Source organism: Melanotaenia boesemani, chromosome 10, assembly GCF_017639745.1.
Source record: "Melanotaenia boesemani isolate fMelBoe1 chromosome 10, fMelBoe1.pri, whole genome shotgun sequence".
NCBI lineage: Eukaryota > Metazoa > Chordata > Actinopteri > Atheriniformes > Melanotaeniidae > Melanotaenia > Melanotaenia boesemani.
In genome coordinates, this window is record NC_055691.1 from 3,863,355 (window position 1) to 3,877,271 (window position 13,917).

General features: G+C 41.1%; 1 protein-coding gene across 2 annotated transcripts in view; it reads left to right on the plus strand.

The window, feature by feature from the left end:
• Nucleotides 1-13,917, plus strand: part of LOC121647403 (anoctamin-1-like) — a 70,887-nt gene that overhangs the window by 39,318 nt on the left and 17,652 nt on the right. The window contains exons 7-14 of one of the 2 annotated variants that reach the window (XM_041996781.1): nt 822-877; nt 1,100-1,141; nt 1,458-1,522; nt 2,993-3,127; nt 9,083-9,243; nt 10,853-10,935; nt 11,576-11,587; nt 13,365-13,439. In XM_041996781.1, the coding sequence (XP_041852715.1) occupies nt 822-877; nt 1,100-1,141; nt 1,458-1,522; nt 2,993-3,127; nt 9,083-9,243; nt 10,853-10,935; nt 11,576-11,587; nt 13,365-13,439 (629 nt within the window). The remainder of the gene's footprint in view (nt 1-821; nt 878-1,099; nt 1,142-1,457; nt 1,523-2,992; nt 3,128-9,082; nt 9,244-10,852; nt 10,936-11,575; nt 11,588-13,364; nt 13,440-13,917) is intronic. The other variant, XM_041996782.1, reaches the window with a different exon arrangement.

The following is a 13,917-nucleotide window of genomic DNA, read 5'->3' on the forward strand; positions in this document are numbered from 1 at the left end:
AAACATCACAATCTGATGGAGGAAAGGAATGTTCTTATCTGTACATGGGAGTTTCATATAAATAATTTTATTTAAAATCCTGCATCCAGTAACCGTTTCTACATTAATTCTCAAGTGTACCACCTCACCTGCTTCTCTCATCATCCCATTTATCTAGCTGACACGTTGTAAATGCAACCATATTTACTAGGGATGAGCAGACTGACACTCTGGAGTTGATACTTTGATATCAGCCAGACAAAATATCGGATTTGATACTTTTCTGATCTGCTGCTATAAAACATGCCTGAGTTTTAGGTAATAAAACTGCATGTGAAGCCCAGCCACAGTGCATTTCTTCTGTGACACATGATGATGGTAGCCTATCAGATGCCTTAATGGTGCTGTCGTCGATAGTGATGAGTTTTGTTTTGATATTTTTGTGGTTTAATTTAGATTATTCCATATTATGTTTCTGATTCCTGATATTTACTTCTGCTCACATAAAGGTCAGAGAACATTTACAGCGAGAACCACATTAGCTGGAAAAGCTTCTGCAGAAGTCCATACGAATAATGAAAATGCTTCATTGCAGCCAAATACACAGATCAGAGAAAAGATTAAATACTTGTCATAAACTGCAGTGGACTGATCAAGCACACCCGTGGTGGGATGCTGAAGGGTTGACTAAGCTGAGCACATATTTAGCTCCATGGCCATAGGTCTCCTTTCAACATCTCTCCTTCCTTGTAACTCTCTGGAAGCGGTTCTCCTCTGCTAGACTTCATTTGAGCAGAAATGCAGAACCCACATTAAAAGCTGCATCTATGTTTTCTTGCCAGGTATCACCAGTCTTCTTGGTAGTGGAGTATACACAGCAGCTTACCCTCTTCATGATGTAAGTGGTGCTAGTGCTGGAAAGTGGTGCGGTTAGCATTATAGCTAATCTTGGATGGATCTTTTTTTTTTTTAGCAGACATGTACATTAGTTAGAGAGGAAGAGTTCTCTGTATGTTAGACATGTGAATTTCTGTCATTACACTTGTGGTTTTGGTTAATGGTACCAGTGTGATCTATGTGCCCAACAACTAGCTCTTGTTTTTCATCTCTTTTTTTTCAGGGAGGCATTAATGAAGAGAGTGCAGAACCTAATGACAGAAAGGTAAGAATATTACTTGATAGATGTCTCTCGCATGGACCACATATCTGTTATTATCCAGGATTTATATTTATAAGTCAATGAACTTGGCTCAGTTTATTGTGCTGATTGTGTGTAGGATAAATTAAACCTCCCCACATATGTGGTTAGTTTGGTCAGGCTGTTTTTCCGTTAGCATGTTCACTCAAAGACTACATGGAAAACTTTGCCTGAGGTAGGACATGTCTCACCTTAGAAGTGGTTAATGTATAACATTTGACCAGACAAATACGGCTAAATAAAAACATCCCCACTAATTATTATTCATTATTATACACAGCTTTTGTATGAAGAGTGGGCAAACTACAGCGTCTTCTACAAGTACCAGCCAATCGGACTTGTGCGGTAAGGACAAATTTCTTAAGGTAATTTACTGCCCATCATAACTGACAGGCATTCGCTCTTATGTTAGTTAATGATCAGTGACTTTATTGGGTTTAAGTTAAAATGTTGGAAGACCTTTTACATGATCATGGACAGCAATGTTTGCTGAGATTCATGAGTAAAAGAAGAAACACTGAATCTTGAAAGAGCTCCTTGTTTTTTTCTGACTTTTCAAATAGTGATATTTACTGCAGGGCTACAGGGTAGTGTCATGGTCAGCTCAATCTCCTCTCAGCAGGAAGGTTGCTGGTTCTACTCCCAGCTGCTTCTCTCTGTGTGCAGTTTCATGATGTTCTAAAGTTGTGTTTATATGCATCTTCAAATGGTTTCATGTGCCTACAAGAACTACAGGACATGTACATCTTACCATTAATAACTTATGGTTTTGGAAGTTTGAGGTGAAAGTAAATTGTATCATATGAACAAAAAGCTTCATGTGAGGAGAGAGTTTTGATTGAAAGCAGTTTAACCCATAAAACTTTGTCCCAGGCGCCCCACAGCGCTAACACTTATATCATCAACAGTTTCTTGGAACGATAGTGTGTAACTCTGTGGGGTGAATTGTGAGCAATAGCTTCTACAGAAGTTTTCCAGGTATTTACATCCCGTCCAGGAGATTTACAATTCAGCCATGATTTATAGTATTTATTCACCGACTCTATATTTATATATATGGTAAATCCACAATGAGTGATCCACGATAACACTGTTATTTATCATATTTTCATAATCAAAAAAGATCAGTGCTGTGTTGCTAAGAGACTTCTATTTTGACCTGGAAATTATGATGAAGTCAAATCCTGTCAAAGTTTCTACCAATCAGGTGGCTTAAATTGATGGTAATGTCCAATGAGGAGCAGCCAAAGATCAACAAGTCAACAGTTAAAGAAAGGTTTTTGAAAAGAACAAAAGTAATGCTCCTCTATGGCTGGAATAAAACCAAAAACAGGTTTTTGATGCACAGTGGTGCCAAAAATGAGCAGAGTTGGCGTTGGTTGTGAGAATAGTTGTTAAATACTAGTACAAATAACTGTAAATAGCAAAAAAAAAGAAAAAAAAACAAAGTAAACATGTAAATAGTTTCTGTTTTGTGTTTGTTTCAATGCCAATGGTTTTTGAAAATAGGGTTAGGGTCTTCATTTGTTTTCATATAGAAAACAAATCTATCTTATCTTATCTTATCTTATCTTATCTTATCTTATCTTATCTTATCTTATCTTATCTTATCTTATCTTATCTTATCTTATCTTATCTTATCTTATCAGCATCCATCTTTATTTTGTCTCTTCTCTAAGATCTCTCCAACCAGTAAAAGTCAGTCTGGTGTTGACTTTGTCTTATCTCTTGCTCTGTGCCTTTCTTTGTGAAGTACATTTTCTCAGCTTTAGGATATTTTGTTAAAATGATCTGCATCTCTTTTCTGTCCTGTAGGAAGTATTTTGGTGAGAAGATTGGTCTTTACTTTGCTTGGTTGGGTCTGTACACCCAGATGCTCATTCCTGCCTCTCTGGTGGGGGTCATCGTCTTTTTGTATGGATGTGCAACAGTTGATGACAATATACCAAGGTAAACACCAACACACCTGTACACACTGTAGGAGTTACAGAAATGAAGCTATAACTGGAAATATGATAACTGTGCATCTGTTTGGGTAACTGTGTGCGCTGCATTCCCGCTGTGGCACAGTTTTGTTCCGACCTCCACGGCTGGTCAATTCATACCAGGAACGCATCAGATACAAAGCATTTGAGAGTGCAGTCAGTGTAGCTAGATCCACAGGATCACGAAATCACATACAGGGAGCAAAACTGCTTGCACGCACAAATAGATTGCATGTGTTGAATGTTTGTGATTTGTGAGTGATCAACTAAGAATGTCGGCACAAATGATAACAGCTGCAAACAGCATTATTCAAATGAGGGTTTAGCGTGTGTTATGGTTTCGCCATGGAAAGTTTAGAAGGAGGGTCACAAATGCAAAATAGCCAAATCATCGCTGCCTGTCTGCATTGTGTTTACTGTAAACAAAATGTCTCCTCATCATTTTATCTAGTATTTTTCTAAATCTGGGCGATTCAATAGTCCACAGGGGGAGCATGTCTCATACAATGAACCTGCAACTAGCTTGTTAATTTCTGTCTTACCGGGTGCTGCACTCCAGGAAATGTTGAAAAAAGCTTAGCTTGTTTAGGCGGGTCGGCTGCTTGTTTAGGCGGGTCGGCTGCTGAAGGACACCTTCTACTGACTGACCCAGATCTTTCCCCACAAGTTTGGACTGAAATTGGACTGAACTGAAAATAATGCGAATATCGCCACTGACCAAAAGCCCCTGTCTCCGTCTCCAGCTCCATTTTTCTTTCTCTTTGGTTGGTTCACAATCATCTATGTCACGCAAATCGATCTCTATGGCAACGTGCCCAGGCAAGCACACACACAGGCAGCAGCATGCGCGCACCACTTAAAACAGATCAGAACTTTACACAAACGCAAATACGGCACGAGTAACACAGAAAAACACCTTACTGTTGTCCAGTAAAGTCACTTTGTTACCAATATTTTAAGTATAATGCACTACTTTACTTTGTTACCAAAAAAAAAATATCCTTGCTAAGTTAGCGCTGGAGAAGCTGTACTACCTGATCACCGGGCAGATGAACACTAATCCAAAGGCGGCTACGATTGTCGCTGGGGACTTTAACCATGTGGAATTAAAATCTATCCTCCCCAAATTCTACAAATTTTATAAACTTTTCAACAAGAGACTTTAATATATTGGACCAGATGTACTGTAACACTGATCTGATCTGCAGGACCAAACTTAGAATCAGAACCATTCAGGTTTGGACTGAGGAGGCTTCCTCAGTTACAGCTTTGAGCACACAGACTGGGGGGTGTTTAAAGAGGATGCTGATCTGGAGGAATACACATTGTCTGTGCTGTCCTATGTTCACTTCTGCGCTGATGCTGTCCTACCCACAAAGATTATCACAGTTTTCCCTAATAAGAAGCCATAGGTGGACAGCACAGTTTGGTCCCTGCTAAAAGACCAGGATGCAGCCTACAGTGCAGGAAACAAACTGGCATATAGCAGGGCTCGCAAAGAACTGAAAAAGGGCATCAAGCTGGCAAAACTCAGGTGCAAGCAGTGCACTGAGGAGCACTTCAATGACAACAACAGGCATAACATGTTGAAAGGCATCAAGACCATCACAGAGTACAAGCGCAGAGATCAGCAGGTCAGCCACAACCCCACCCTGCCTGACACCTTGAACAGCTCCTTCACATGTTTCAACACTCCAAGTAGTGGACGTACTGTTCACCCTTTACAACCAGAAGCACAGCATCAGCCTCTTACCCTGCAGCTGCACCAAGTGACCTCCACCCTGAGGAGGCTAAACAGCAACAAGGCTGCAAAATCTAAAAATCATTGTATCACTAAAAGTTTTAAGCTTGCTGTGGAATGACTGTGGATTTTAAGAGGAAAACGGAGTAAACAAAGCAGTGTTTACATTGTGGGAGAAGAACTGGAGGTGGTGGAGGACAACAGATACCTTGGAATTCAGCTTTCTCCAGCCTTTCCCAAACTAGGGGTCTTGACCCCCATCAGCGTATGTCATTGTGGGAGTAGTGTCTCAAAAAGGTTTGGAACCACTAAGCTAGACAACAGACTAGACCAGGGCTCCTCAATTCAGTTGCACAAGGGCTGCAGTCTGCCGGTTTTCAGTGTCTCCCTGCTGCAGCACACCTGACTCAAATAAAATGGATCCAACAGCCTATGAAGGTTTGCACAATGGCTTGTTAATTTGAGTCAAGTGTGTTGGAGCAGGAAGACATTGAAAACCTGCAGGGTTGTAGGACCAAATTGAGTAGCCCTGGACTAGACTGTAAAGGTTTTTTGTAGCATTGTCTCCTTCTGGCCATCCCAGCCGTCCATGCCGCCCCATAAGGTGTGGGTCTCCCAGGAGGTGTGCAGTCTGGACCCCCAAAAAGTGGTCCTCACAGGAACGTAGTCCATCTCTGGGTCATGCCCCAGCTCACCAGTTCTGCAGAAGTGATGAAGGCATAGCCTGCTGGGTCGGTGGGTGGCCAGTCCATTCTATCAGAGTTGCGTGATGTGGAAGGTGCGTGTAAAAGCAGGCTTTACGAGGCAGGAGGCAAAAAAAGCAGAATATAATTTTAATAAACCAAAATTAAACTAAAGGACATGGACTAAACTTGACATGAATACAAAAAAAACCTAAAGACTACAAAACATGGCAAAGATACTAGGAAGCTTGGCATGAACACTACAATGGACTGGCAGGAAATAAATTAAACCAAGGGGTACATATATACACAGGAGAAATAAATGGAAACAGGGGAAAAGAGTTAGCCAAATCAAACCAGGTGCACTAATGACAGGAAGCGGAAAACAAAACAGAACTAAACATGACAAGATCATGAAAATCCAAAACTAAAAACACAGATCATGACAGAGACAGCTTCTTCTCCAGAGCTTTTGAAAGCAACAGCCCCCCTGTAGTTCAATAATTACACCCCCCACCTACAGTACTCGACAGTACTCGCACACATGCACCCAACCCTCCACAGCACACACATCGAAGATTCACATCTTCTCAGACACACACACACACACACAACACAGACCTCCTTCCTTGGACTAGGATGCGCTTTATCCACCCTGTAAATTTACTGTCTGATGTTAATTCTTTCTAATTTTCTGTAAATATAGAGGTGTTCTTATATCTTTTATATATATATATATATATATATATCCATCCATCCATCCATCCATTCTCTTCCGCTTATCCGGAGTCGGGTCGCGGGGGCAGCTGCCTAAGCAGGGAAACCCAGACTTCCCTCTCCCCGGCCACATTCACCAGCTCATCCGAAGGGATCCCGAGGCGTTCCCAGGCCAGCCGAGAGATGTAGTCTGTCCAGCGTGTCCTGGGTCTGCCCCGGGGCCTCCTTCCGGTGGGACGTGCCCGGAACACCTCACCAGGGAGGCGTCCAGGAGGCATCCTAACCAGATGCCCGAGCCACCTCATCTGGCTCCTCTCGATGTGGAGGAGAAGCGGCTCTACTCTGAGCCCCTCCCGGATCACCGAGCTTCTCACCCTATCTCTAAGGGAGAGCCCGGCCACCCTGCGGAGGTAACTCATTTCGGCCGCTTGTATTCGAGATCTCGTTCTTTCGGTCATTACCCACAGTTCATGACCATAGGTGAGGGTAGGAACGTAGATCGACCGGTAAATTGAGAGCTTTGCCTTTCGGCTCAGCTCTCTCTTCACCACGACAGACCGATGCAGAGCCCGCATCACCGCGGACGCCGCACCGATCCGCCTGTCGATCTCTCGCTCCATCCTTCCCTCACTCGTGAACAAGACCCCGAGATATGTAAACTCCTCCACTTGGGGCAGGACCCCATCGCAGACCCGGAGAGAGCACTCCACCCTTTTCCGGCTGAGGACCATGGTCTCGGATTTGGAGGTGCTGATTCTCATCCCAGCCGCTTCACACTCGGCTGCGAATCGCTCCAGTGCGAGCTGAAGATCACGTCCCGATGAAGCCAACAGAACCACGTCATCCGCAAAGAGCAGAGACCCAATCCTGAGGCCGCCGTACCAGATCCCCTCGACACCTCGGCTGCGCCTAGAAATTCTGTCCATAAAAGTTATGAACAGAATCGGTGACAAAGGACAGCCTTGGCGGAGTCCAACCCGCACCGGAAACGATTCTGATTTACTGCCGGCAATGCGGACCAAGCTCTGACACCGGTCGTACAGGGACCGGACAGCTCTTACAAGCGAGTCCGGCACTCCATACTCCCGGAGTACCCCCCACAGGAGTCCCCGGGGAACATGGTCAAATGCCTTCTCCAAATCCACAAAACACATGTAGATTGGTTGGGCAAACTCCCATGCCCCCTCGAGGACCCCAAAGAGGGTGTAGAGCTGGTCCACTGTTCCACGACCGGGACGAAAACCACACTGCTCCTCCTCAATTCGAGGTTCGACTATCTGACGGACCCTCCTCTGCAGCACCCCTGAATAGACCTTACCGGGGAGGCTGAGGAGTGTGATCCCCCTGTAGTTGGAGCACACCCTCCGGTCCCCCTTTTTGAAGAGGGGGACCACCACCCCAGTCTGCCAGTCCAGGGGGACTGTCCCCGATGTCCACGCGACATATATATATATATATATATATCTTTATTTTTACTCATTTGTGTGTGCCTGTTATGTTATTTTTTTATGCTCGCTTAAGCTTTTGTTATGCTTGCTTAATAACAATAAAGATCTTGAATCTTGCATGTTGAAACAGTACATGCAGTTTGCAAAACTACAAGAACACTGGATATAAGAGAAAGTTCCTAAACAAATTGCTTATAATAAAACCTCAACAAACAAGACATGTGGGAATGAGCACAGGAGATGCCTCTGACCAGTATTTAGCAACTGTTGCATATCACTTCCCTGCTCTCCCTGCTTCAACACACCTTACTCAAATTAAATGGATCCAACAACCTATGAAGTCCTGGACAATGGCTTGTTAATTTGGGTCTGGTGTGTTGGAGCAGGAAGACATTGAAAACCTGCAGGTCTGCGGCCCTCATAGGACCGAACTCAGTAGTCCTAGGTTAGACTATAAATCCAACACAGAAGCATTTTGAAGAAAGGACAGAACAGGAGGGAGCTGAGATCCTTTAAAGTTTTATAACTTCTATCTGTACGTGGTGGAGAGTTCGGTCTCCGTTTTAGCATCTGTTGAGGTAGCTGAACGGGAAACAGACGCTTAAAGAAACAGACGCTTAAAGAAACTGAACAAACTGATCCAGAAATCCTGGTGCTGTTTGGGGGGTTGATCAGAGTTTTCAAAAGAACTTGATGGGTAGGTTGTTTGGAAGTCTGCAGAACCTCCAAGAGTTTGGTTCAGACTTTGGTTTTCCTGTCTGTATGTGTTGTGATGCTAAATGAATTAAGAAGCAGTCAGGTGCTGCTATTTTTTGTAAATTAACATGAGCACAATTAGTTTCTAATAGAAAGTCAGAGTATGAAGTAAAACAAAAATGGAAAGAATGGAAATATTGAAAAACAGGAGGAACAGAAAGTGTACAAGACAAAGTTTAATAAATGACCTGAGAATCTGTTGCCTCCCATACTTCCTCTACCTGCTTCTCATCATCTACAGGATATTATGACTATCTGCCAGTATTCTTCTTCATCCGTGCATACACTCACACTCAGGAAACTTTAGTTTAACACTAACCAAGAAGAAAAGCTATAAATCACCCAAAGATCTTAACAAAGTAGTTACCATTATGTTAAATGTTAAAATAATTTAAAACAGACTGCAGGGCTGATAGAAGAGGGAAAAATCTCAACAGGACAAAATATAATCAGAGCTGCTACAGCTTGATGCCACCATGGAGAGGTGTATTCTCAAGTTAATGATGTATGCAAAGACAAAAACCTCCAGAGTGACAGAAATATGACTGTTCTTTGTGTATGTGTCTGGATTTCAGCATGGAGATCTGCCACCCAAAGAACAACATCACCATGTGTCCTCTGTGTGATAGAGTGTGTAGCTACTGGAAACTCAGTACAGCATGTGGAACTGCCCGAGCCAGCCACCTGTTCGACAACCCTGCCACTGTCTTCTTCTCTATATTCATGGCTTTGTGGGGTGAGTGGGCACACATCAGCTTTATAAAAGACAATAGGCAGACATGATGGAATATTTTTACTGATAAATCCGGACCTCCTGAGTTAGAGTGTTTCAGTGACACCTGCATTTTAAGTGAAGTAGGAGGAGGAGGAACACACAGAACCATTCATTGATTCAGAAGGATGTTGGATGTAGGGCTGGGCAATATATCGAGATTTTCAAATATATCGAGACTTTATCAGACGCAATATAGAAGGAGGGAATATCATTTATAACGAGATAGGTTGTTTTGAGTTAAAAGCATCTTTTGCATTTTGTACAGCTGTATTTTGTTATGGTCATTGAAAAGTATTTTTAATTTATTTTGTTTTAGGAGCATTTAATTTAATATAAAGGTACTTTAATTTCAGTCAGCTGTTTTAGAGAGAGAGAGAGAGGGAGAGAGAGAGATATTCAGGTAAAACATAGAGATATAAGATTTGGTTCATAATGCCCAGCCCTAGTTGGATGTTATCTATAAAAGTGCCTTATTATGACTTTGTTGTGAATTGGCGCTATACAAATAAAGCTGAATCAAATTGGAAACAGTGAACTGACATATTTTTATGTTCAGGCATAGTTCACCATCCTAAAGCTTGCATCCTGTCATGTAATTCTTATGTTCTATGAGTTCTAATGAGAGATGACACACCTGAAATTATTAAAATAAAGTTCACACTGTGTTTGGAAGGAAGGCCGCTTCACTTTCGTCCTGCTGATTTTAACAGCTACTGTGTACAGAGAATACTGCTGTTAAACATCAGCTTATTTGTTTAAAGTGTTGGTAAACCAAAAGTTACTTCATTTTTCTCAGCAGTAATATTTTTAAAAGAAAAGTTTGCGATACACCTCTTTTACACCCCTCTCTCAGACAGTATCCCCTTGCTCACAGCATCCCATCTTTGTGAATAAGCTGTCCATCTTCTCAGTGCGATTCATAAAGTATGATTATTACTTACATGGTACTACCAAATGAAAACAAAGAAAACATGAACTTTCCTGGACCTGAACCACAGCACTTGCCTCATACACCTGCTCATCTAATGGTGCGTTCCAGTAGTCATCGGAACTTGAATTCCAAGGAATTTTGGCCGGAAATAACTAAATGATCTGGTTTTTCTGAATGGTCTTCTAAAGTTTCAGATTCCAGATATAAAGAAGACTATGCCCAGCCCATTGTAGCCCATTGTTGTCTTTATAAAAATTCTTTAAAATACTTTGTGTCCATTAAGTTTCTAGTGTAAACGGCAGCGAGTTGTTGTTGTTTGTTCATGAAAAATCATACAGATATGTGTGATTAATTAATCATTATCACCAAAATTGGCTGCTGTTCTCGGTGCACATTTTGATAATGGCTGTGTGATTTTCTAGTTTTTATACAGCATATACTTGCAAAAGTACTATTTTTAAGGGGTCCATTGTCTTTGTTTTGGCTGGAATGCCAACTACCTGGTAATGTCACCAACTCTCGACTGCTCCGAATTCCGAGACAACTGGAACGCACCACACTTGTCACAATTTCAGACCTCCTTATTGTATATTTTAGTATCTGGTTTGAAATTGATGTGATATTCTAATTGTTTCAAAGCTGCCATGTTCATGGAGCACTGGAAGAGAAGACAGATGAGACTGAACTATGAATGGGACCTCACGGGGTACGAAGATGAGGAGGTGAGGGCCATCCAAGTCACATCGAATACTGTGAAATAACCAAATTAGAGGAAGTGACTGTCACTTTAGGGTTTTAGTATAAACACACACACATATTTATATGCACATATGGATTTTTATACTTTATATCAGGGGTGCCAAAGTTCGGTCCTCAAGATCTATTATCCTGCAACTTTTAGATGCATCCCTTCTCCAACACACCTGAATCTAATAAATGGCTGGTAACCAGGCCTCTGCTAAGCTGAATAACATGCATGAGGGAATTCAGCTATTTGATTTAGGCAGAATCAAATAGCTGAACCAGCTATTTGAGTCCAGGTGCTGAACTGGTCTGCCTGCAGTCCAGGTCTTTCACGAATACAAAACATCTGGAGCATCATGAAACCAAAAATCCAGCAACAAAGTCCAGGACTGTTGTGCAGCTAGACTCCTGCATCAGACCAGAATGGGACAACATTCCTCTCCTAAAACTCCAGATGTTTACAGACAGTTAGAAGAGGGGATGCTACATGAAAAACATTGACCTGAAACTACTTTTTGAGACATGTTGCTGCCATCAAATGCAAAATGAGCTCATATTCTGGTTGTTTTTATTTGATTACATTTTCCTTTGTCTCTCTTTTTCTTTTTTTTTTTACAGGAAGCTCTTAAGGTTTGAATAAAATCCTTTTACTTGTTAAATTTCTATCCTCAGTCCTTAAATTTCTGGCTTTTCTCTGCTGATTCTGCAAACTGGGAGAAGTTTGCCTCAACAAATCACACTTTAGATAGAATTAGGGTTGTCAGTCACTCAACATATTTAATTGCGAATGATTGCATGAGTGTCCTGAGTTGACAAATTAATCACATTTTTAAATCTGTTTCTAAATGTATCATAACAGGATATTTATTATGTTTTTAATACTCCGGCAAGCTGTTATGTACCTGCAGTTATAGAATAAGGCACTTTCATTTCCAGTTACTTTTACTCACCTGAGGTTGAATGACTATTCACACACATGCATGCATGCACACATAACCCCCTCACACACACTCTGTCTCTCAAATCGCTTCTGACAGCCTCACCTTCACATAGAAACAAACAGATAAACAGGAGTAAATTGCCTGCATTGCTCTAGTACCATTTCCAATTTATTTAGTTTATCCAGATCAGCTAGTAAAAGATGCTTGTTGAATTTTTAGGACGTCTCCGCTAGAAGCTATCTATCACAGACCGTTTAGAGGAGGAGGAGGAGGGCTTTCTGAATTAGCTGTGTGCTGCACAGCAGTTGGTATTTGAGAGGCAACATATTAATTCACATAAATAAATAATAATTACCTCAGTCTTGTCCAGAGAAGCATCTTGCAGAGCTTTAAAAGACCCATTCTGTGTCCTTTTCTTAGTTAATACATCATTAAAACCTTAACTTTGACAGACCTAAATAGAATCATTACATTTAGAAACAGCCAAACTAGAAAAAATAGTTTACAAATGACAAACTTCTAACATTTCCATCCATTTTGACACTAAAACCTTTGAAGATGAGATGCTGCAGGTTCCATAAACTAGTTTTATAACATCTTCCAGCATTTACAGTCTGCTTTCTTTTAGCACTGCAGTCAATTCCTTCAAATTTCCTCTCAGCTCACTTTTACTATAGTTCTGAATGTGGATGTTATCAAATGTATGTCTTTCATTTTCACGTCATTGAATGTGGTTAAGCTGGTGAGTATGGCTTGACTTGTTTTCATTAACTCTACAGCTGTGTGTGTGAGAAAGAGAGAAAGAGTTCGCAGCCATGACACCTTGGATGAGAAAGCATAAAAGGAAAAGAATGTTTTGAATAACAAGGAAACCTATTGATCAATACACACAGCAGCTATAACATGATGGCATCCCGTTTAATATAACTGTCCAACTGGTGACAAGGGAGGCATTGATAGGACAAATGAGCTGAATTTTTCCTTTAATAAACTCAACTCTGTGGCTACTCATCTCCCCTCCACTAGCCTCTCAACTGGAAGGAGCAGCCAGCTTCAGCTCCTTCTAGAGTCTTGTCTTTCTAACTTAAAGGCATCCCCTGTTGGTCCCGCTCCTGCATCCTCTGCTGCTGAATGGAGGAGCGGGAATGGAATATGTATTCATGCACTATTAGTGGACACATGAAGGAGTGTTTCTTAAATTCTTTTGTTTCTGCTTATATACGTATCTGTTTTCTAAGCAAATACAGACTGAAATAGGCCCTTGAATGAGTTTACTTTCCTTTCCCATTTAATGTTTGCATCAAAAATATGTGAAATATAATTTTCTTGCACTTCACTTTGCTGTTATGTGATCTGCATATTTTATATGAAAACTGTAGAGAGGAGGGTCTAAGACAGTCATGTCTTCATTCATACAGTTTTACATCCACTCTAATGAAGTGTTCCACTTTGTATCTCCACCACAGGACCATCCCAGGGCTGAATATGAGTTTAAAGTAATGCAGAAGTCTCTAAAGAAAGACCAAACACAACAGCACAAGGTAATGATACAGTACGCTGCCTGTAGAAGATCATATTGTTACCGATAATTTTATAACACTGTAGTTACTTTCTTAACTAAACTGAATTAAAAACTTTATCAGTTCAAAAATGGAAATTGTTAACTGCTTAAAGATTTAAAAACAGATCATATATAATTGTGTGTAGATGATGTGAAGAATTTTCATCATGTTCAGCAGCTTGTGCAGAATTCTTCTCTGGACAATCATCTCCAGCAGCTCCAGATCAGCCCACAGAGCAGAACCAGAACTTCTGGATCATTTTAATCATTTTCTTTAAGTCTTTGGGTCTTTTTCTGCTGTTTTTAGCAGATGCTGCAAAGCTGATTGAACTCTTCACCACAGACTGGTTACAGTTAACATTTACAAATCAACTAAATAAGAGAATAAGTATAAAAAAAAAACAAAATAGAAAAAGTACAATAAAACAGCAACTGAATAAAAGCATCAGGTAAAACCA